The sequence below is a fragment of the Chenopodium album genome, chromosome 5 (assembly GCF_948465745.1).
Source record: "Chenopodium album chromosome 5, dcCheAlbu1.1, whole genome shotgun sequence".
NCBI lineage: Eukaryota > Viridiplantae > Streptophyta > Magnoliopsida > Caryophyllales > Amaranthaceae > Chenopodium > Chenopodium album.
This window is the reverse complement of record NC_137838.1, coordinates 57595702-57619174: the sequence shown is the minus strand read 5'-3', so window position 1 is coordinate 57619174 and position 23473 is coordinate 57595702. Positions and strand designations below refer to the sequence as shown.

General features: G+C 36.5%; 1 protein-coding gene across 1 annotated transcript; it reads left to right on the top strand.

The window, feature by feature from the left end:
• The first annotated feature begins 350 nt into the window (after window positions 1-350).
• LOC145630783 (putative folate-biopterin transporter 9, chloroplastic) lies at window positions 351-4482 on the top strand. The gene is made up of 2 exons (XM_081682948.1): window positions 351-1091; window positions 2922-4482. The coding sequence occupies exons 1-2, from the start codon at window positions 521-523 to the stop codon at window positions 4073-4075; spliced, it is 1725 nt and encodes a 574-aa protein (XP_081539074.1). The 5' UTR covers window positions 351-520; the 3' UTR covers window positions 4076-4482.
• The last annotated feature ends 18991 nt before the right edge of the window (window positions 4483-23473 follow it).

The following is a 23473-nucleotide window of genomic DNA, read 5'->3' as shown; positions in this document are numbered from 1 at the left end:
CAATTGCCTCTATAAACAATTAATTAACCAAAAATTTCACCTAAAATTATAAAATAATCCACTTTTTCAATTATAGTCCCTCAAAACATGCGGTAATTCCTAAATACTTCAAGGTAAGGATTAACGTAAGTGAAACTCAAACTTATGAATTCCATATTTTTTTGCCCAAAAATACATTTGAATATAAAAAATAATTGAAAAAAAGACAAAAAAGGCCAGCAGCTGTAAAATTCAGCTTTAAATATTCAAAAAAAGTCTGGAAATTTCTTTCTGTCTCTTCTACCTCTTCCCTCCCAATTCCCAATGACTCATATTGTGGAGAAATTGTTTGGCTGACTCCCCAAAAATCCCTTCCCTTCCCTACACTACACTCTTCTACTCATCACTAGATAAATCAAGAATTTTATTTTATACCTTTTAAAAATTCAGCCAAACAAATTTAAGGACTAATTTCTTTTTCATTTTTTCCCTTTATTAAATTTTTTTTCTTGCATTTTCTTGTTAATAAGGTTTAAGAGTAATGGTTTCATTAATAATTCCCAATGGATTAATTTCAAACCCATTACTAAACAAAAACATCCCAAAATCATCTTCAATTTCCATGAAAAAACCCATCGTTTGTTTTGAATCCCAAACCTCAAAATTCCTTACCTCTTACAATTTTTTCAACAAATTATGGAAACCCAATTCTACAAACAAACATTATTCCATTATTCAACCCCCAAAGGCAGCCGCGCCGCCGCCTTTCGGGGGAAAATGTAAGGACAAGAGCCCCATGAGATGGAGAATTGGTGATGAGATAATTGTTGAAACAAAGATTGGTGTTAGCAAAAATGAAAATACTTTTAGTAGTAGTAGAAAACAAATGTTGGTTTTGTGTGGATTGGGTTATTGGGTACAAGGGTTTAGGTGTTTTCCATGGTTAGCTCTTAATTTTCACATGGCACAAAATCTGAATTATGACCCATCAACTTTACAATGGGTGCAATATTGTGGTATTCTTCCAATGGTGGCTAAACCCTTTTATGGGATTTTATCTGATGCTCTTTATATTGGTGCTGCTCATAGAATTCCTTATATTTGTATTGGAGGTTAGTTTCTGAATTAATTTTTTTTTTGGGTTTATATATTTTGTTTGTTTTTATATTTTGTTGGTTTATATTATGTAATCCTTGCTAAAAATGACATTGGCATTTAATTTTCACTTGCCAACAAAGTGACAATCATGAAATTGATGTGCTCGTAGTATGTTGTTCATATAAATCTAATATGTTCTGGAAAATGTCATCTAATATAGAAAGTGGGTTATGCTATTACAGCCATTAGCGCTGCATATACGTATTAAAAAAGGTTTCTTAGAATGATACTCCCTCCGTCCCTTTATTACATGCCTGTATTCCTTTTTGGGTAACCAAAATTAAGTGTCTGTTTTTTTTTTTATTTTTTTTTTCTTTTTCGTACTTTAACATCAATTTCCAATCCTTTGTTTCTCCTAATTTCCACCACTTTTTCTTTCTCTCTATCTCTCTCTAACCCCACATACATATTTATACTTCCAATTATTAGTTTTAAGAAATCTTTAACTTTTTTAATTCCCGTGCAAAATGAGAATTAGGCAGGTAATAAAGGGATGGAGGGAGTATAAGTTACGAGATTTATGACAAACATGGCATATTAGTGTAATTAATGGTTGTACTCTGTATTTTGTTTTTAGCTTTGTATATGTGGTCCTTAAGATTGCAATTTTCCAACATGTAATAGTACGTCGCCTTTTTACATTCCTGTTTTCCTTTTTGGGTATTTCAAAATTACATTCCTCCTTTCCTTTTTTAGTAAGTATTTTGTTTTTCAAATAACCCAAATTATCCCTCTTTTTCAATTATGTAATTAATGCCGGCTCTTATTTTCTCACTCTTACTTTCCTATTCTCACTCCTAAATTTAAATGAATATGATTGGTTCTTAATTTTCTAATAGGAGCATGTTATTGATCCTTTTTTTTTTTTTAATTTTTTTTTTTTGCAAAGGATTGATGATATGACATCATTAATATTAATCTATCTTTGTTTTACTCAAAAAGTAATGTTTTGTACTTCCCATTGTGTTTTGTTTTATTGTTATTTGTTTTATTTTTAGATCCTTAATTTCCGTGTAATTTTACAAACAGGAATGTAAAAAAGGGTAATGATTTATGATTGAATTTGCAAATTTGCTGTAGTACTTTAGCAATGTAAGATACTCCGTAAGTAGTTACTAAATATGATTTATGAAGGGCTGGAACAATGGGATTAGTTGACCACTAATGTTGTATGATACTTGGACGAGGCGTAATATATTGAGACAAAGGTAATACTGTCTTTTGATGGTAAGAGTTTGAATTTTTTGGTTCTAATACAAAATTTAAGAGCTAAAATTATGAAATATATATATGAATAATTTGGGCCAAACAAGTTTTGAAATGAAAATTTTGGGTCACAAGGTTAGTATGATCTAGATTTTTGGTTCTTCTAACCTCATTATGATTCTTTGTATAGAATGTTAGGTCAATCCTAGAATGGTGCTTGTCATGCCCATAACCCCTGCCCCCAAAGCCATGTGAGCTCTTAAAACCAGACGGCTTTATCTGGAGGTAGGAGTAGTATGCCTGAACCAACATCCCTCATCTGCTTCTTCGGGTGCTATACTTTACTCTGATCCATTTACTCTTATCTCTTGGTGTCTTTTCATGTTTAGCAGCTATTTTTGTGCTTATGCTTTATTATATATCGGTTTCATTTTCTTACAAGTACATTATCTTCATTTGTCGGTAATTTTTGGCTGATTTTCTCTAGTTTAGCATATTGCAATAATGTGGTGCATTTTGTCTTCGCCTTGAGGCTAAGCCAAATTGGTGATGCTCATAAATAAGTTCATACTTTGTAGTTATCTTGCAGGTCTTTTCATGGGGACCATTATCGTTTATTCCATTTGTGGGTGAAGCCTTTCCTACTCTTATGGCATGCGTTCTTCTCAGTAATCTTGGGGCAGCTGTCACAGAGGTTGCACAAGATGCTCTTATTGCAGAATATGGACAAAAACATAAAATTGTTGGGCTACAGTCCTATACATTCATGGCAATAGCAGTTGCAGGAATTCTAGGCAACTCATTTGGTGGTATACTACTATCGAAATCACATCCAAGGACTCTCTTATCTATCTTTACACTCCTGCTGTCTGTTCAACTTTTAATTTCTATATCAACAAAGGAGGAGTCCCTTGGTTTATCGAAGCCTCTAAGTTCTACTGTTGAACAAAGTTCAAGCATGAGCAATATAAAGAGACAGTTTTCTGATCTTCTAGTTGCCTTGAGTGAGGATAAGATATCTCGTCCTCTATTTTGGGTTGTAGCTTCTATCGCGATGGTGCCAATGCTCACAGGATCTATCTTTTGTTATCAAACACAATCCCTTAATCTTGACCCTTCAGTTATTGGTGTTTCCAAGGTAATTGGGCAGATGCTGCTCTTATCATTAACTGTGCTCTATGACCGGTATTGGAAAAATATTCCCATAAGGAAGTTGATTGGCATAGTGCAACTCTTGTATGCCTTTTCTCTCCTCCTTGACCTTGTTCTAGTCACACAAGTCAACCTGAAGTTCGGAATACCAAACAATGTTTTCGCTTTGTGCTTTTCAGGGTTGGCTGAGACCATTGCTACTTTTAAAACAGTACCATTTTTTGTGCTTATTGGGAGCTTATGCCCTTCAGGATGTGAGGCTTCAGTCACTGCGTTCTTGGCCTCAGCTTTAACTTTGTCAACAATTGTTAGTGGGTTTTTAGGCATTGGATTGGCTTCAGTACTTGGTATAACTTCTGACAATTATACTAGCCTCTCTGTAGGGATCATGATGCAGAGTTTGGCTGCTTTAGTGCCTTTAGCTTGGATCAACAACCTACCAATTTCACGACTTTCTGTTGAAAAGGAAAAGAAGAAAGGCAGGAGTAAAAGGAGTCGGAAAAACAGGAGAGTTGGAAGAGTGACGCTCAACTCAATCTTTTCTTACCGTCGAAAAAGAGAATCTGAGACACAAAGATGACAACATTCCTATTATGTTACTTAGGAATCACTCAGTAATAGCCTCATAAGTCTGAATGACTTGTGTCTCATGCTCTGGCTCCAAAGAGGATACAATACATATTTGACTTAAATGCCCAGAATAGTTCAAATAGCCCCCAACCATGCTGGTGCTGATTTTTGTTTGGGCACGGAGCGATATGATTATTCTGGTTCAGTTGCTTTCTGCTGAATTCACAGAGTCAGTAGATGCCAGTTTATCTATCTTTGTTCAGTGGTGAAGTTCAGTAGGATAGGATGTTGTTCATCCAAATGAGAAACACACAGTTGATACAGAAGATTCAAACATATTGCTTGAATGAATCACTCCAGGGCGATTAATCAGATGCACGATTGGTGTAGAAGGTACAGACAAATTGCTTGAAGATCAGTCAGCGGTTGGTCAGATGCTCATACCGAAGCTGCTCATACCGAAGCTGCTCAGTTTTCATTGCAATTGTATATCTGCACTTCCGTTGATGATCTGTTGCATTCATTTTAGTGAAATACCATATGCATCTTGATGAAATCAGTCATTTAGTCGGTTTCGTTTCTAGATATCAAAAATTGTAATTGATGTTGGATTCGTTACCAGTATCTGATTTATTCACTTGAGTCCTAAGTTCTGTATAGCACAAAATTTTGTATAATAATAAGGATCTTAAGGGGTGTGATTTCTTTGTTGAAGTTGCTGACCCCCTTTTTTTTTTTGCGTCAAACTCTCTCCAATCTAATTTAGCATCAAGGACTCACAATGTCACGAGAGACGCCCACTGTACAGACAGGACGTTCCTTTCGTATCAGATTTTCTTTTGTGAGTTTTATCAATTTTAAAATAGCAGAATTCTTAATTAGTTATACTTCCTTGTTAGGTGCTCCATTAACCATTATAAGTTTTGTTGTCAATTGTGTGGTGGGTCAACCCTGTTCATTTGCTAGTTTTTATTCCAAGTAAAAACCTTCTAATCTTGTGTGATCTTTGGATTATTGTGCAACTAGCAGAGGAATTTTAAAGGGATGAATGTTAGGCATTTCAAAATGCATAACTAGGGGCATTGAGGTAATTTCACGTTGTTTTGTTTAGTTACAGCTAGGCACCCGTTATGAATTTGTCTAACACCGTTTTGCTTTTTGGTTGTATTATTTTCATATTTCCTTTCGTATGTACGATGTTTCTTGTCTGAAATACCTGTAAGCTTTGTTTGTCTTACTTCGAATTCAATTCTTCCCTCTCTCTCCTTCTCTCTCCTCTGTAGGTCGAAATTGTTCTTGTTTCTTTGTTTGTTCCCCCGGACGTCTTCTCCTCCACTTTGTTCTTAAGTTATACACGACGGTGTTGTGGTACCTGAAGGACGGTTCCTAATAGACGAGCTCAACCCTGCGAACGAGTAAGTCCTTCTTCTGTTCCACTTCGATGTTGTAATGAGCAATTGTTATGACAAACAACGTAATTGTTAGAACCCTAAGTTGACTTGTTGTTTTGTTTGGATAAAGATTAAAGCATTTATTGTAGTTTATGGACTCGAATTAGGGTTTGATCGTGATTTGATTTGGTCTGATATTGGGTAATGTTAATGTTAGGTTTTGCGATTATTATATTAGTCGTTTGCAATTGATTGTAGTTTGTGTTGTGCTTTATTCAATGTACTCATTTTCATTTGAATGTAGTTTGTTTTTGTGCTGTAATTGACCCCCTTTCCCTTTACACGGAGTAATTGGGGTTATGATTATCGTTCACCAATTTTCTCCCTTGCCCTGGACAATAAGTTATTGAGTTGTTATTTATGTCATGGAATTGATAGAGTTACATTTCAGTGTTTTATTGTTTGATGTAATGTCGATTTTTGTTACTTCAATTGAATTTAGTCCGTTCTAGTAATGGATTGTGTGCTGCTGGTGGATTTAGATTCAGATTGCTATATAATGGACTACACTGCTTACAGTTAGTTTGCGTAGATTGCAGGGGTTGCAGGGGTTGGATGTAATTTTGAGTGTGTTTTTTATTGTGTTTGATTTTGTTGTTGTGTTTTTGGTGGATGTGGGAATACTTATTGGCACTTTTTTTGAAACTGTAGGTGAATTAAATTATGAAGAAAAAGTCTGTGGTTCAGAATTTAGGTTGGCAAAAGGGGGTAAGTCTTTTATAATGATTTGTGTTTTGGGTAATCTGTTCTGGAAATTGTTGATATTGAATTGTTGGTTTGGAATTGGGTATAGGTCACTTTGAAGTCTTGTAAAGGATCTGTATATGGGCAAGGGTCGTCTAAAATATCTAAGGGGCAAGGGGCTGCTAAAAAATCTAATGGTCAAGACCCTTCTAAAGTACTTGTCCCTAACAGCAAAACAAATGGTAAGAAAAGGAATTTCAAGCATTTTGAAAGTGATGAGGATGAAAAGGATGTGGATTATCAAGCTTCAAGTAATTCCCAATCTGACGACTGTGCTGAGGATGGTGATGAAGAACAGTCAAGCTCTGAAGTGTTGAAGGGATTGTTGGTTCAGTTCTTACAGAGAGACAGTAAGAAGAGGAAGTCAAAACATGTTGATACAGGTTCAATGAAAATCTGTAAGGTATTATTGTGTTTGATTCTTTTTTTTTTGTGTATTTGTTGATTTGTAGTTGTAAATGCTGCGTGGTGTCCTTTTTTCACTAAATTGATAATCGACTCGTATTGTTAGGAGGATTGGAGAAGTCAAGGGCATAGGAGAAGTGAAGGACATAGAGTGTGTGCTAGGGGTGAGGTGATTAGGACACATTTCGAGAATATTGGGAAGGTATGTAGTTATATTCAGTGTGTAATGTTACAATGATGGATATTTGTTTAGGTATTTGGGTGTGTTGATTTTATTTGGCTATTTAATTGTGTTATGTGTTGTTTTTGTAACCTGCAACAACCAAATATTGTCTGTAGAGTGGAGTCATTTTGTGTTGCAGTGCAGAAGTTTGATGATGACCGACGACAATTAGTTAGAAGGATAGGGTTTGAAGGGTTGTTGTGTTTGGATATGAAGAACATTCCACGACAATTTTGCTATTGGTTGATGACTAGGGTAGGAGCTGATGGAACAGTAGTTTTTGGTGATGGAGTGATGTTGCCTCTTGGTGCAAAACAAGTTAGGTATATACTTGGAATACCTATGGGAGCCAATCCAGTGCCTACACATGTTGATATGGAGTGTGAGGAGGAGTTCCAGAAGGTTAATAGAATCATTGACTTGTATGGTGTTGAGTCTAAGAAGGAAACAATATCACTAGCTGCGGCTTCAAGGGTAATGTGTCCACTTGATGATTCTGGTGAAATATTACCGTTGGGTGATGATGAGCAGGACCAAGAGGATTTCATGACGGCTTTTATGGTAGTTGTTCTTGGAAAACTTATATGCACAACTACAAATAGCTCAAACATGGCTAGGGCACTAGTGCCTGCTGTGACAGTTGCCTCTAGAGCAATTGATTTTGACTGGTGTTCCTTTACCTTGGCATGGTTGTGTGATACCACTGCTTGCTTTCAGAAGAAGTTTTTAAAAGATGGTTTTAGTTCTGGTTGTGGTGGGTGTCCTGTGTTTCTTCTGGTAAGTTTATGCTTAAATTAGTTCTGATATATGTGGGTTGGTGATGATTTAATTTAATGATATATTGATATGGTTCAGATTTACTACCTGGATCACCTGCAACGCGCTCTAGTGCAGTGGGGTGTCTATCCAAGGATCAAGGTGTGGACATCAGAAGAAATTCGCGCCGCTGTTGCTGAGGATCGATTGTCCAGGGATAATTATGGAAAGTTGATGGTAAGGCATATTATATTGTACAGATCTCTGAGTTTAAAATGTTGTTACTGAATACAATGTTGTGCAGCCTATAGATATTGCATACAATGGGGAGCCATATCCCATGATCCCAAGGGAAGATGAAGTCTCTGAACAAGATGATGTTGTGGACAAGGTACATTTAATTTGGTCAATATATTCCTTGCTTGGTGGATATGAAACATGCCAGTAACCAGTAATGTATGGTGTCCATAAATTTTGTGTGGCAGGTTCTGACACGGCTCGCTCCTAGACTGGTTACCCTTGTAGAGGGCATTGTCGGGAAAGCCATGGGAGCTTTTGGTGGTGGTGTTGGTGGTGGTGGTGGTGGTGGTGGAGGTGGGTCATATGTGACTGATGGTGCTGGTGGTAACAGAAACAATGAGGCGAAGACCGCAACAAACGACAGCCTTATTAAGGGTCTACCGAAGGACGTTGTGAGAGTTGATGCAGAGGATCAGCCGGAAGATGGTGATCCTAATAAAAAAGGGGGTGAAGAGGACTCTGGTCCGAAGTCGAAAGCTGTAGATGGTGTTGAGCGCAGTCGTCCAACTGCTTTTGACAAATGTTTGTTGGCATTTGTCAGGGCTTGGAAGGAGCTCAAGGAAGAAAATTAGTAAGCAAGCTTACCCCAAAAATTTAGTGATATAAAATTCAGTTTAGAAAACATTATATTTTATTGTTGATTTGGTTGTTTTTTGTTTGCAGCCCTGGGCCGACAATTATTGAGTGCGATGGTATGAATGCTACTCAAAGAGATTGTTATCGGCTTATTGGTGGGAGAGCGCGGCTAGGTGATCAATATGTCCGCATGGCCTTTGTGCTTTACACAAAGGAATGGAGTGACACAGAATTCCCTTTGCCTGGCAAGCGAATTCTGTTGGACCCTACTTATGCGGTATATCAACATCATTTATGTTATTTGCTTATTTCTTAGGGTTTCTTAACATCTAGTTGTTGTTTTAATTCAATTTTTTGTTGTTTTGCCAGACAAGGCTAATGCAAAAGAAAAAAGATTATGCGGATTTGGCAAAGATGCATGGGAAGGCCTTTTATTCACATGCGCTTGACGATATTCGCGTTGTGAGGATCCTCATCTGGTTCTTTTGTAATTTAATTACTGCGTTCATTTTCACTAAATTTGAGCTTATTGTAGGTATTCATGCTGGTCCTTGATTTGTCTTTAAAGGATGGCGACCATTGGTGGTGCTTAGCAGTTGATTTTGTGGAGAAGCAAATTTGGATAATTGATTCTCTTGTTAAAGAACCCTTTGAAGCTCAAGCAGACATAGTTACGGAGTTGGTTAAATTAGTCTCTCCAACACAATTAAAAGGTAACAGGTTGAAATTCTGGCTTCTGATTTGGTGGTGCTCTGTTAATTTACAGGTTCAGGGCCTTGATGTACTTGCTGGTTCAAATCCGCAATGTGTCCTTGATCAGATGTGCAATTGGCCACGTAGAGTAATGGAAATGCCCCAGCAAACGGACACGTGAGTTTTACCTTTGTCTAAATCTTTGTTTGTAATTAGTATGCAAGTTTGATTTGAGTTTTACCTTAGTCTAAATTTGTGTTTCTTTGCATAGTTACTCCTGTGGTGTGCTTATGCTGTCATGCATTAAACATTGCGCTGTAACTTTTGATACTCCACATGTACTGGTAATTTTTTGCGTTTCATCTAGTGACTTAAAGTGTAGGTCTGTTTCCTTATTATCTACTATTCACTTTATTCAATTTCAATGCCCAAGAGAAGTCTGTCAATATACGAACCAAGATTTTTCTGGAAGATTTGCATAGCAAGTTCAATGCCATGAAGGAGAACCTGGAGGGTCTAATTCCTGAAGATCAAAGAGGAGCAGGGAAGAGGAATGGGTCGGTAACAACAACTCAGTAGACGACTTTATTGTTTCAATTAGACAATGTTTCAAGGGGTTGAATTTTAAGAATTCGGAGACCTTAATTTTGTTTTAATTGACAATTAAGATGTGGGCCTGGTTAAGATATGTTAAATATGTTCCTGTTTATGGGCTCGATGATGGTTTAGGATTTGAATATATGGGCCTTTTTGAAAATGGGTACTGGATTTTGATGGGCCTTGAAAATGTCCTGGATCTTAGTGGGATTTTCTGAAAATGGTCCTGTTTTAATATGGCTCTTTATGAAAATGGATCTGGATTTTATCATGCCTTTTTCATATTTAATATTTGGTTAAGTAATTCAATTGTACATAATTTGCCGAACCCTTAGTAGGAACCTCACCTCATTCCATTTTATGTGCGTTCGTGTCGGATGATCAACATATAGACCTTAAACGGATTTTATGATCACCAAATTTAGGAAAAATAACAACGAAATAACGAAATTTCTTAAACGGATGAATACGTACACAGTCAATGTTTTTAAATCAAAACGCAGCATGTTACCACATAAACATAAACATAAACATATAGAGCTAAAAGTAGAAGACAGTGCAAGCTTCATCGACAACCTTCAAGCTAACCATTCCGCACTGCTAGCGCTACTCCACCCAAAACCAGCAGCACTTGACGAACCCTCCTTGTTCTCATACAAGTACTTTGCGTGCTCTATACGTTGGACATAAGCTGGTGGGTAGTCTTCGTATGTGAACGGTTCAACAATTACAAGGGGAAGGTTATCCATTTCGTTATACCCATTTTCAGCCAGCATCTTACTTCTGAATTTCATTCTTTCTTCACTGTCGTTGTTGATCAGCTGTATTGGGTCCTCAACTGAGAATTTAAGCCATTCTAGTGTTATCTCCATCTTCACCTTGTCCAGCTTAATTAGGCGTTCGGCAGCAGTGAATCGCCTACCAAGGAGGGCCAAACCATATTGCTCTCCATTTCGGCAGTTGTACCTGATTGCGTCATCCACATTGTAGTACCAGTCTTCTATATGGTCATCAAACAACTCCAAAAACCACCTTAAGTATTTGGTGTACTCAGGGTACGCTATACAATCCATGATGGTTTTCAAGAGTGTCCGTAAGTGGAAGCTAACAACAATTTTAGCAACATCTACCAAATAAAACATAAAACAATACGCTTCTTTGCAGAAATGTCTTGGCATACCAATTTGAAAAATTGATAAGAAAGGATAATTAGGATGAAATTCAATACCTGTCACCGCATCAACTACACCCCCTCTAGCAATAGTAGCCAGTTGATGACTGAACATCATATCCCTGCTCCTCTTAGGCATGTGGAAGTTTCTTATAACAGAATTCACGTCATGATTTCCATTGTCTTTGAGTTTGTTCACAATTTTTAAGAGCCTCTTCCTCTTCCTCTCTTGCTTTGCTTTCCTCAGTGCTGCAAAAACCAGAAACAACATACCAAAACTTGAAGCTAGTTTCTACTACGTAAAAAACAAGTTAGTTTGTACTACTTAAAAACCAAGTTAAAGTTCCTACTACGAATAAAATGTAATGACCTAAACAAAATTGAAGGAAAACTGATTTCTTCACCTTTGTTTCCCATTGTTCAGTGTTTGTATGCAATTGTTGTGTTTTTTTGGGTTTATGAAATTAACATTTCAAAATGAAATTAGGAGGTGATTTCATATCACATAGTACAAAAAAGACAAAAATGGAGGGCAAAATGGTACAGAGGGGTGCTTCCTTGAGCCAAACGCTAGCACAGTTAGGGTGTACTATCCTTCCTTCTCCTTTCCATATTTTCGTAAAGTAGTAGGTATTAACCTGTCAATTGTTCAAAACGTAGCACAGCTGAACTCTGACCACACTCAACTGCAACAGTCTTTTCACAATAGTAGGTGATGAGTAACAGGCCTTTTTATCTTCAAAAATTTACCCGGAATTTGCAAAGTTTATAAAATAGAGTTTTGGAAATTTAACCCTCCATTGGTGTAATATAACCCTCTCACTCTTCTCACCTCATTTGTCTCCACCTTTGAACCTCATCATTAATCTCTCTGAATTCCCTCTGTTGGATTTGCTAGTTGAATCATGAACAACAATAAGCAAATTTTCAGCATTACTGGTAGGGAAATGCATCTCCACCCTACTGAACCTGTGCTTTATTTCTCTCCCTTCAACCCATCCAATACCCCAGAGCTTGATTTTAACTCAATTGAGTACTTTGCTAACCACATGGACTACTATCAGATGGCCCCTCCATTACCCACCACTGAACTTCGTGAACAACTTATAAACTCTATTGACTACAAAACTATGACCTTCATCCCTAAAAGTGTCATGGAAGTTGGTGATAATGACTGTCAACCAGCTTATTACCCTCTCATTTCGGATCTGGATGGCTATCTGCACAAAGGGGTAGCTGCCTTCGCAAAGTGATTCTGTGAGGAAACAAAGACAGATGACTGTCCTTTGGTTCCAGAGGAGCTAATTCCTATCTTCGACATGAAGCCAAAAATCAACCCTGCTTCACTACCAATCTACACCTTACCTGTTAGAGAAAGACACATTTTCTTTGGGGAGAATTCTGCCGACATTCATGTCATGGAGGTGAAAGGGACTGTGAAGCTATTGGAGGTGAATGTGTTCAGCTGCATCACTCCTGTCCACAAGGTGAAGTACCACCGCGTTTCTCTGTATGGTAAACCCCACGACGATGTTCCTGGTTCTGGGTGCTTTCCAATTGGCTCTTCTGTTATTGCTTGGAATGCTAGAAACATCAACCGACCATCATTCAATGAGACATTCAAAAAACTCTTCTATGCATTCTCCCAAGAAGTTGTGATAATTACTGAGGCTAGAGCAGATCAAACAATGCTCCACTACATCACTGAAAAACTCAATGGAGTGTACAGTGTTGATGCATATGGTACTGTGAATGGATACAGTCGTGTTCTGCTAATTTGGGCCAAGAGAGATGCGTACCCATGGACTCAGAAGCGTGGTAAAAGCTATTTTGGTCACCAGATGGGTGTGACAATTGAGATAATTTATGATTTCACTACTGTTTAAATTAGTTCTATATGTAAACTTAATATATTTTGTTTTTTGGGTTTATTTTTCTTTTCTTTTTTTAAATCAACTTGGTGTTAGTTGTTCACTTTACTGAATCAGTGGTTCAATTTTTATGATGTTAGTGGTTCACTTTACTGAATCAATGGTTCAATTTGTATGATGTTAGTGGTTCACTTTACTCAATCAATGGTTCAATTTTTATGATTTTAGTGGTTCACTATACTCAATCAATGGTTCAATTTTTATGATTTTTATGATGTTAGTGGTTCACTTTACTGAATCAGTGGTTCAATTTTTATGATGTTAGTGGTTCACTTTACTCAATCAATGGTTCAGTTTTTATGATGTTAGTGGTTCACTTTACTCAATCAATGGTTCAATTATTATGATTTTAGTGGTTCACTATACTCAATCAATGGTTCAATTTTTATGATTTAGTGGTTCACTTTACTAAATCAATGGTTCAATTTTTATTATTTAGTGGTTCACTTTACTAAATCAATGGTTCAATTTTTATGATGTTAATGGTTCACTTTACTCAATCAATGGTTCAATTTTTATGATGTTAGTGGTTCACTTCACTCCATTATAAGTGGTTCAATATTTATGAAATGATGTTAGTGGTTCAATTTTTATGATGTTATTAATTTATGTCGATATTTTATTTATTGAACGGATAGGTTGTATCATTTAATATTAATGTGTTGCACTCATTCTATGGCTTAAGTCAGTGTTGTTAAAATGAGGTGAGGAGTGGAAATGTTATTTATTTACTCTTGCAAATTTTTTGGGACTTCAATTTGATGATGTTAGTGTTTAAATGTTACTATGTCTTTATTTAGTGGTATATAAAAATAATTTCAGATGGACATATTCGTTGATCAAATTAGATATGTAAACTCAGTCTTGGTATATTAAATTTATACGTAAAATTGGGCGTAGTGGTCAAAGAACATGTTTTCAAGAATTATCTCTAATTAATGGTATATTATTGTGCATAAATAATACTAAATCTTTGTGTAGTGGTATGTAACAATATTTTGGCTTCAATTTTAATTGTGATCTAATTTAAAATTGTATTAGTTTTATTTTTAGCGTTTGATTGTGTTTAATGGCTTGTAATGGCTTGTAATGTTTTGAAGAATTGTTCGTTTAAAGAAGTTTTTGACGACGTGATTAGTGATTAAAAGTCAAACTAATTAATTGAATCGGTTATTTTATGTGACTCTTTTTACAGCCCGACTATCGGTTTCGTCAGTGGGATAACGAGGAGGACATTCCAGACGCATAACCTGTAGGAGAAAGTTATTAAAATTCCTTTTTGGAGGTTCTTGCCGCTCTAGATTGATATATGAATCTCATTATAATATGCTTTTACTTGTTGTACGAGCGGTTATATGCATCGGAACTCTTTCTGTTTTTGGACAAGTACCGTTGGATTACTTTTGTATTAAACAATTTTAAAGTGTTTCCTTTTATTTGTGAGCTACTTTATTTGTGAAATTGGAGTCCAATTTGATCTACGTAAGTTGCTAGTTGTTTATTTTCACATAAGAAAATATATACAATTTGTGGGAATTGAATCCAAATTATACGGATATCCAAATTAACATGACACATGACACATTATCTGTCGCATATTACAACAAGTGACGAGTAGGTAGACGATTATAGGAACTAACTTAAACAATTATTAGTACCCAAATAGAATCATCTACGCTAACTTAATGTACTACCACACAACATTATTGTTTTACCACTATATTTGCCATTTTATTCTTTCCCAGGGAAATTATGTAAGACAACTTTAATTAATAGTCTAGGAAATGAAAATTCTAAGTTGGGTATTTTTCATTAACTCCCTATTATTTATAATATCAATGTTAAAAAATTAAAATTATAAAATAAAAAAAGTAAAAAACCAAAAATTTTCAGAATTAAGTTTTCAGAAAATAAAACTTACAGAAATTCAGAAAAAATTACTAATTGCATTGATTCGCGCGGAACTTCGTTCATTGCACCAAAACATCTTACTTCACTTACATCACAATTAATACATAAACCCATTTTTTCATCTTTAATTTCATATTTTGAACCCTTTAGAAGTTCGTTCAGTTCCATTGATCTCCCAATTTCTCCAAAATTAAAAAAACGTTTATTTTCTTAACAACAATGGCAGACAAGTACCAAAACAAAAACATTGCTTCCAATTTTGAGGACGAAGAAAGTTACATACAGAGAAGGGTCGAGTACCTTGAAGCGGAATTGAAATGGATGGAAAGTCGTGGTGCTGAGAAGGAAAGCCAACTAGAAGAAATGCAAAAGCGACTACAAGAGTGCAGACTGAGAAAGAGGAAGTTGGAATTCCCCGAGGGAGTTGCTGAGTGTTCTGATGGAAGGGTTTTGAAAAGTCGGAGAACAGAGGAGAATGACAAAGCTCCAACAGAAGTACAAGGGGTGAGTGCACCGGCGGAAGGAGAAGACGACGCTGACGCTGGAGGGGCGGAAGAAGAAGTGGGAAACGGAGAGGAAGAGGAAGAGGAAGAGCCAAACACTAAGCCTGATGATGATGATGATGATGATGACGATGACGATGAAGGGTTTGATGATGCTGCAGCACTTCAGGATCCTTTCTATGGCATGGCTCCCAACTTTGATGAGCCATCTGGTCCGGAATCCTCTGACGTCCCTCCCTATGAATCTGGTTCCGGAACAGAGCCCTCATCTTCTTCGTCTTCAAGCAAATCCGACTAGGATCGCTCTCCCCGCAACTACTACAACATGGTTTAACCCTCCTGTCTCATGATGAATTTCGAGTACCTTGGTTTGTCACAGGTTTTTGCTGTTAAAACAATATATCTTTTATTTACTATGTTATCAATGGGGTAACTATAAATGTTTTTCTTTGGTTTGAGCACAATATTAGTAGTTAAATTGAATTAATAGTTATCAATGGGGTAACTTTAAATGCTTTGCTTTGATGTGAATTGCATTAATATATGCATAATTTCATGTGTTTTATTTTGATCTGCTTTAGTTAAATTGATGATCATATCAATATTATGATAATATCTGTATTCATTTTCGTTTAATTACAATTGTTGATGCTATATGTAGGGAATTTGATATATCTGAATTGGAGGTATATGGTATGATTCTGGAATTGATGATCATATCTCTGTGTTTGTTCTATTGAGTTTGGTCTGCTTGTATTTTTTATTTCAGATTAGTTAGCGTATTTGGGTATATTGTGTTGGAATGACATTACCATGTTTGGGTACTCTGTTTTATGTTGCTAGTAATGGCGCTATTGCCATATATATAAAAACTCCCGCCACCCAATTCTGACATCCATAATACCACTACTAGAGTGTACTGTAATAACATTTGATAGTCATTTAACAAGTACCATTTACTCTTGTAAGGATACCACTATTGCACTTAAAAAATCCAACTAAATGTCTTTAGGGTACCACTGATGAAGTATAGGGTACCACTACATCAATTAACCTGATCTTAAATATGTTCTTTACAGTCTAGATCATAAATATGTTCCTTACACTGTAGATTGATTATATCTTCATCACTACACATGGCTCTATTTTTACTATATGTCCTTTGGTACCTGTGACACTAGGTCAAATTAAGACTCTTTAAAGTGAACCCACTTGCCTAAACACATAGAAGATAAACGTTTTAGTAAATGTATACCATTTGTAGGCAATTCATTTCCGAAAATCTTGGCGAGTGAAACAAGTAAGTGACACAAGTAAGTGCATGGGAGATACACATTAGTGGATGTATCTAATTAATCCAATCCAAGTTGGATTACCAGCCTTTAACCTTGAACTTTAGGTGTGAGCTAAATTTTCCTTTTTGTGTAGGTTAATTAGCCTTTATGTGTAAACGGCTAATATGCCTTTATGTGTAGGATATACTACTGACATTACTAAGGGTTCTACCAAGTACAAAGGATATACTAATGACACAACAAAGGGAATCATGAAACAATTTCAGGGTACCACTACATAATAGTTAGGTCCAATTATAAGACAATAGGGTACCATATACTTTTTGTAGTATATCAAAGGGGGTATAAGTATGGATGAACCATATATCAAAGGGTGTACCACTACACACGATAAAGGTTTCAAATAGGTAGTACATATTTCTACACAACTAAGCAACATATGTATGCTTTAAAGGGTTATAAGGCATACTTCTACACCTGTACTTGTGATACAATTACAGTTTGTTTTCAGTACTAGTGAAACTAGTTAGGGTTCCACTACATCATAAGTGGAACCATTTTATGTTACTAAGGGAACCATAAACTAATTTCAGGCTACCACTATCAGAAAAGGTGTATTTATAATTCCTCCTTCCATTGATATGTTAGTCACAGAAATCTTGTGTCTGATTTAATTATTAGCCTTAGTTGTAGACTTGTCTATATCCAGTTTTAATTCCACTAACCGTAGTTAGAGTTCCTCTACATTAATAGAGGAACCATGGTTTGTTTTAAGCGAACCCTTCTATAATATATTTGAGGAAAACAAACCAGTAAAAACAAGGAAATTACTTGCCTAAACTGACACATTCACTATGCGCATTATCTATTCAAATTAGGGTAATCAAAGACAAATTCATAGGATTTGACGAATTAGCCTTATTAGTTAATCAAAGACACATTCATAGGATTTGCACTTATTTCTAATTTAAATTTTTTTACATTCATAAGTGAAAGGGATACAACAAGGCTAATATGTTACACTACAATTCTTTTGACGATTTAGCCTTTGCACCACAATTTTGTCAACCCTTAAAGTACATTGCAAGGCCAACCACCGAAATAGTCAGAGACAGCTTCACAATTTTAACCAACAATTGCTCCAATACATCAACCCTATGACATAAATTATCAAATTCACTGTTGTTGAGACTCCGAATGAGATCTTCATCCCGTGCCCATTACCAGAAATTGCATGATCTACATTTGTAGTACGGCCTCCTGAGGTTAGCTTCCGAAAGGGAAATTCGAAATTTAGCTAAAGCATCCCCTCCACAATTGCATCTCTTCCCAACAACCCAAATTATGTCAGTGCTTGAGTTTTGAAATATGCTTCCCCTACAAACAGATGCAGAATTAGTACTCATAATTAGGCTGAAGTTATGGTAATTGAAGTGTTTATTTCTAAACCCTTTTTTGATAGGCTTTGTTCTGTTTTTTGTTTTAATTTGTTTTTTGAGAGGGTCACTGAATTGGGTTAGGATGCACTATTTATAGGGCTTTGGAAATCAGTGATTTTGGCAGAAAGCCCAAAAACAAATCCCGCCCATATGAATGTTTCAAATTTGAACTAAATTAGGGAATAAAACCCTTTGCTACGTCACAATGACTAAATTTAACATTCAATCAGACATTTACATTTTTAGGTGGAATTTACCAAATTCCATCTGTATTAGTTAATGTATATTTTTAGGTGGAATGATACCCTTCTTCGCCTCAGTGTGACTAAATTAAAAGTGAAATTGACATTTAATATAAAAAGTGGAACTTCAAGTCATTTTACATAATTAGTCAATGAATATGTTTGAATGGCACTAATAGATGCCTAATAATAGAAGTATGTGGCACTAAATAACGGCAAACGGTTATTACATCATTGACAAGTGGAAAACTAGGTCGTTATCTAATCTTCCCTCGGTCAAACTAAATTTATAAACACTTAACAAACCTAAATACGAGTATAGAGGCAAGTCAAGGGTCGAACCCAAAGGAACGGTAATGTTCAAGCACTTTCAATTATGCGCCTAAGCTAGGTCGAAGACGAAGGTAAGAGAGAATACTAACAACTAACAAAACAAGTAACCAAGGAAATAAAACACTAGGAACGGGGATCAACAAGTAATCATGTCAATTGCAACAACTTAGGAAGAGCATGCCAATCAAAGGTTGTGAGGACTAAATGATAAGAGCAATCAATAGGAATCAAAGAGCTATCTCCTAATTGTTAAGCTAGGGTTCACTATGAATAACAAACTAAGAGAATCACAATCAAAACCAATTGATAATTGCAATTCCTAAACCAATTGTTCATGTCATTAGCAATTACAATGCAATCTAGCATAATTCTCAAGGCCAAATTGAATTACACACATGCAAACCTTCACTAATCACTTTAATCTCAACAATCAATCAACACAATTCCCAAATTAATCACAATTAATCAATCATACAAGTTTCACCCAATTCCTAGCCAAACAACTATTCAAGAATCATCATCTATCAACTAACAACTATGGAAATCAAGAATCAACAAAATATCAAGAACAATTACACTAATCAAGCATCAAACATCAAAATAAAACCAAAAAAACATCAAATTAAACAAAGTAATTGAATGAGATAGAGTTTAGAAATGCTCATTGATAATTAAGAAGATCTCCAACACAATTGTCACACTTGCATCTTCAATCTCTCAATCACCATTGAAATTCCTCACTTTCTCTCTCTAAAACTACTCCTAATCTAGCCTAATCTAGAGAGAGAAGCTCTCAACCTAAGAGAGAGAAAACTATTCTAAAACTAAAGAATTACATGAATAAAGAATAAAGGAAACCAAAAACTATATAAACAAAAGGAGAAAAGAAGCTTAAAATCGTAAAAGACCTAGAAACCCGCGCCCGCGGAGAAATCGGCCGCGCCCGCGGAGGGGAACGGACACCCCGATAGCCGCGCCCGCGGCCCAAGCCCGCGCCCTCGGGGAGCCCTCGGGACAACCGCGGGTGCTTACTGCCCAAATACGGCAGTTTTGGAGCCGCAGCAACCCCGCGCCCGCGGCAGTTTTCCAGGGCCAACTTCAGAAGGCTGTAACTTCCGATCTAAGAATTGTATGAAGGAGTGCGACCTATCATTGGAAAGCTCTTCAAGTCTAGTTTCCAACCCAACTTGAATAACCTTAATCCGATCTGTAGAACTTGAGATATGACTAAAACAATGCACAAAGGTCCTATTTGATACTTTGCAATCCTTCGTTTTCCTTTGTTTCAAACTCAAATTCAATTCCGAAAAGTGCATATTGATCCTAATGGGTGCTATTTTCAATTCCCATGCATATAGCCCGCGACGTACCTACAAAACAAGACAAAGAAACGGAGAAGCAAGAGAAATAGCCGAGAAATGAATAAAATGATAAGAAAGCCATTAAAAGCATGCATTTCTCTAAACTAACACAAAAACACGCGAATCGAGCATTATTCTCTAAAAACACGACATAAACGACTACAAAGGAGCATAGAAATATAAAGAAAACATAGCCTAAATGTGCCATAAATGGCACGGATCAATCATATCCTAATTTCGCATCATCAATTATCGTTAATAAAGAGAAACAATTCAAGGGATTATTAAAGCACGATATGTAACATTCAATAACCCCCAATACAATTACAATAGGTTTCCCTTCAAATACTCACACATGACATTGTTGTAAGGTAATTGTCCTTTACAACCCTCCTTTACAACCCTAAATCGATCATATTGATGATAACCTCTTAAACGTGCAATAAACAATCAACGGTACCTTAACTTAAATCAAATACAATGACATATAAAGGTGCAAATGCATTATAGAGGGTGTGATTAGTAAGGAGATCATTTTATCCCATTTAATTATGGTGTTATTCAACTAAGTCCACATAGTAGCTGTTTTACAATCTTAATGGTATCCTTCGATACCTAGCTGGTACCCTAACATGTAATTTACGTCAGTGAAACCTTTGGTATAGATAATAGTTGTTTGTTATTATGACTGGTGCACTTTATCCGCTTGGTGGTACCCTAGAATTGAAGTTGGCCATTTTTGTCCAATTATGCACATGTATGTAGTTACAACATTAAACTCAAGGAGGTTAAAGGCTATAGGTTCAATTTGTATTAACAATCACAGTTATAATGATTCAACTGTGAAGTTAACAATTGCAATACCGTAGGGCTTATCAGAAATGAATTCCAGGAATTAGTCTTAAAGACAGAAATGAAACAACACCGTATTCATAATGAAGTAGCAGTCAAACTAAACGTCTGGGATTCGGTCAAACAAAAACTAAATAGTATATCACATTGAATTAGAGACTAAGGTAAACAGTCAAAATAAACGGGAATCAAACAACACACACGAATCAAACTAAACGTCTGGATTCGGTCAAACAAAACTTTAACACTTGCTATCTACTAAATCCCCCCCTTTTCATTTCTAAACCCCTACACCCTTTCATATGTTCAGTGTACCCTTTCAAATGTTCAGTGGTATCCTTTCATGTCTACTAGTTCCCATCCTTTTCTTCACTGAAATTAACTTCTATGTGTTCAGTGGTACCCTTTAATTCTTTTAGTGGTACCCTTTAATTTGTTCAGTGGTACCCTTTAATTTGTTCAGTGGTACCGTTTAATTTGTTCACCGATACCCTTTAATTTGTTCAGTGATACCCTTTAATTTGTTCAGTGGTACCCTTTACTTTGTTTAGTGGTACCCTTTCATATCCGATCCTTTTCACTTGTTATATGTCAACGCACACAATACAGGTTGGATACCATATGCTTTGATGCAAAATACTAGCAATTAAATTCAACCTAAGTAGTATATTCAATGGGTAAACAACATTGAATTAGGTACAATTCTATTTTAATCTTGGGTTCAGTGTCAAAAAGAAAGCCCCAAATTTTGTTAGAGTACATTGGTCAGATTATCACTAACTACACCACACTACTAATATGCTTAGGCAAAGTACTGACACTAATTGATTCTAATTCTAGCACCTACGTGATGCAGCTGGAGTTGGTGGTGGAGTAGCGGGTGGCCTGGTACGTGGCAGTATTGGAACGAACCCTCCTTACCTGGATGCAGCTGATGCAGGAGACACAGGGCTTCTCCACCCGCGAACTGGGATCGGATAAGGTTCATTGACAATTGGAAAATGTGAATAAGGAAGGTACCCACTCTGCTGGGAAGAAATCTGGGAACCATGAAATTGCTGAACACCACCATCGACAGAGGTAAAGTACCCAATTGACCCATCCATATCCACCATCTGAATACCTCCAGCAGAATATGAGCTGTATTGATAATGAGCATGGTGCTGAAACATATTGGACGAAGTTGCCTGCATACATATCGTGGCAAAATTAAAGTAATATTTTTAATTCTAATCGAATATGGATAAATAATAACAACAGAGTCAGAACAAATTACCTGGGGCATTGTTGATGAACTCGGAGTAGTAAAGCCTGCATGTGAATCTGTTTTCTTTTTTGCTTTAGACTTTTTGGCAGTCTTTCTTGGTTTCTCAAGGCATGACTTATACCTTGAATCAGTGGTGCGATGAGCAGGCCTCTTCGGAAGTGGAGGATCTTTAGGTATTACTGGAGGATCTTCCTCTACAGCATTTTGGGGGTCACAACTACCTTGTCTTTGTGTTGAAGGTGTACTATCATTTCCTTTTTCCCTGGCCACAGATGAAGGTGTACCAACTAACCCCTTCTTGATAACCACTGCGATCTTCTCATCCACTTGCAGTTCCAGAAGCTGTAATGCTTGCATTACCACTGTAGTTGATTCAAGGTATGCCGATGCCTTGGAACACAACGACCCAAACCTTACCATCATTTTATCAAACCTAAAAACCTCGGATTTTTTGTTAGGGTCATGGTAACAAACCTTGACCCGTGTGTGCTTCCTTATGACATCTTTCCTCCACCTCCGTAAGATGTATTTATCAGGGATTTCAAAGAAATTAATCCTCTCGTACACCTTTATCATGTGGCGACAAATGATGCCAGCACAATCAAACATCCTACAGTCACAAGACACTTCTTTACTTGAACTATCATACAGAAGCTTATACTCCCTCTTCATCTTTGAAGGTTTCTCCTTCCTAAAGTTTTTAGATTTATACCAAACTCAATCCTCCACAATGTGTTCAGTCACATTATCAAAAAGTTTGTTTCTATGAATCTCACTAACATACATTACGCGACTGCACTCTCTTTACACCTCTTTGAATTTGGTATCTGTGTAAACCTTTTGGAAGACCAATTTAGCTGGAAAGTCACTATACGCTTGTCGAACATACCTCTTGTAGGCGTCGCTCGAAGTGCGCCTACGTTAAAGCATGTTGTGAATATGCTTGGCACTCTTAGGAAGTAGGAATTGACATTATGATTAGGGACAACGATTAGGGACAAATAAAGTAGGGAGCCGCCAACAAGTTTTTAAGGAACTTGTAAACCGTTCACGGGTCATAAAAGGCAACCACGAATAAAGGGACAACGAAGGCAACAACGATTGACCCGTGAAGGTTACACCCCATTCATAATCCATGAGATTACTAACTCCATATGGTTCGAAACCACGAAAGGAGGATCGGGGATGATGGTACGAAGTGAGTCATGGAGTCACATTCGCCCGTATTGGCCTCTACTCGATTCTTATATTGAAAAGCATTCCTGTGATCTCAAAGGCATACAAACAAAATATTCAATTCGCTCCAAATTATTATTTAACTAAATTGGTTTAAGATTAATGCACACATAATTCTAAAA

Excerpts from the sequence above, each read along its gene's own strand:
- LOC145630783 (XM_081682948.1), top strand. The coding sequence starts at position 521 with ATGGTTTCATTAATAATTCCCAATGGATTAATTTCAAACCCATTACTA. Across the intron at positions 1,092-2,921 it reads TCCTTATATTTGTATTGGAG|TTATCTTGCAGGTCTTTTCA; the intron begins GTTAGTTTCTGA and ends CATACTTTGTAG.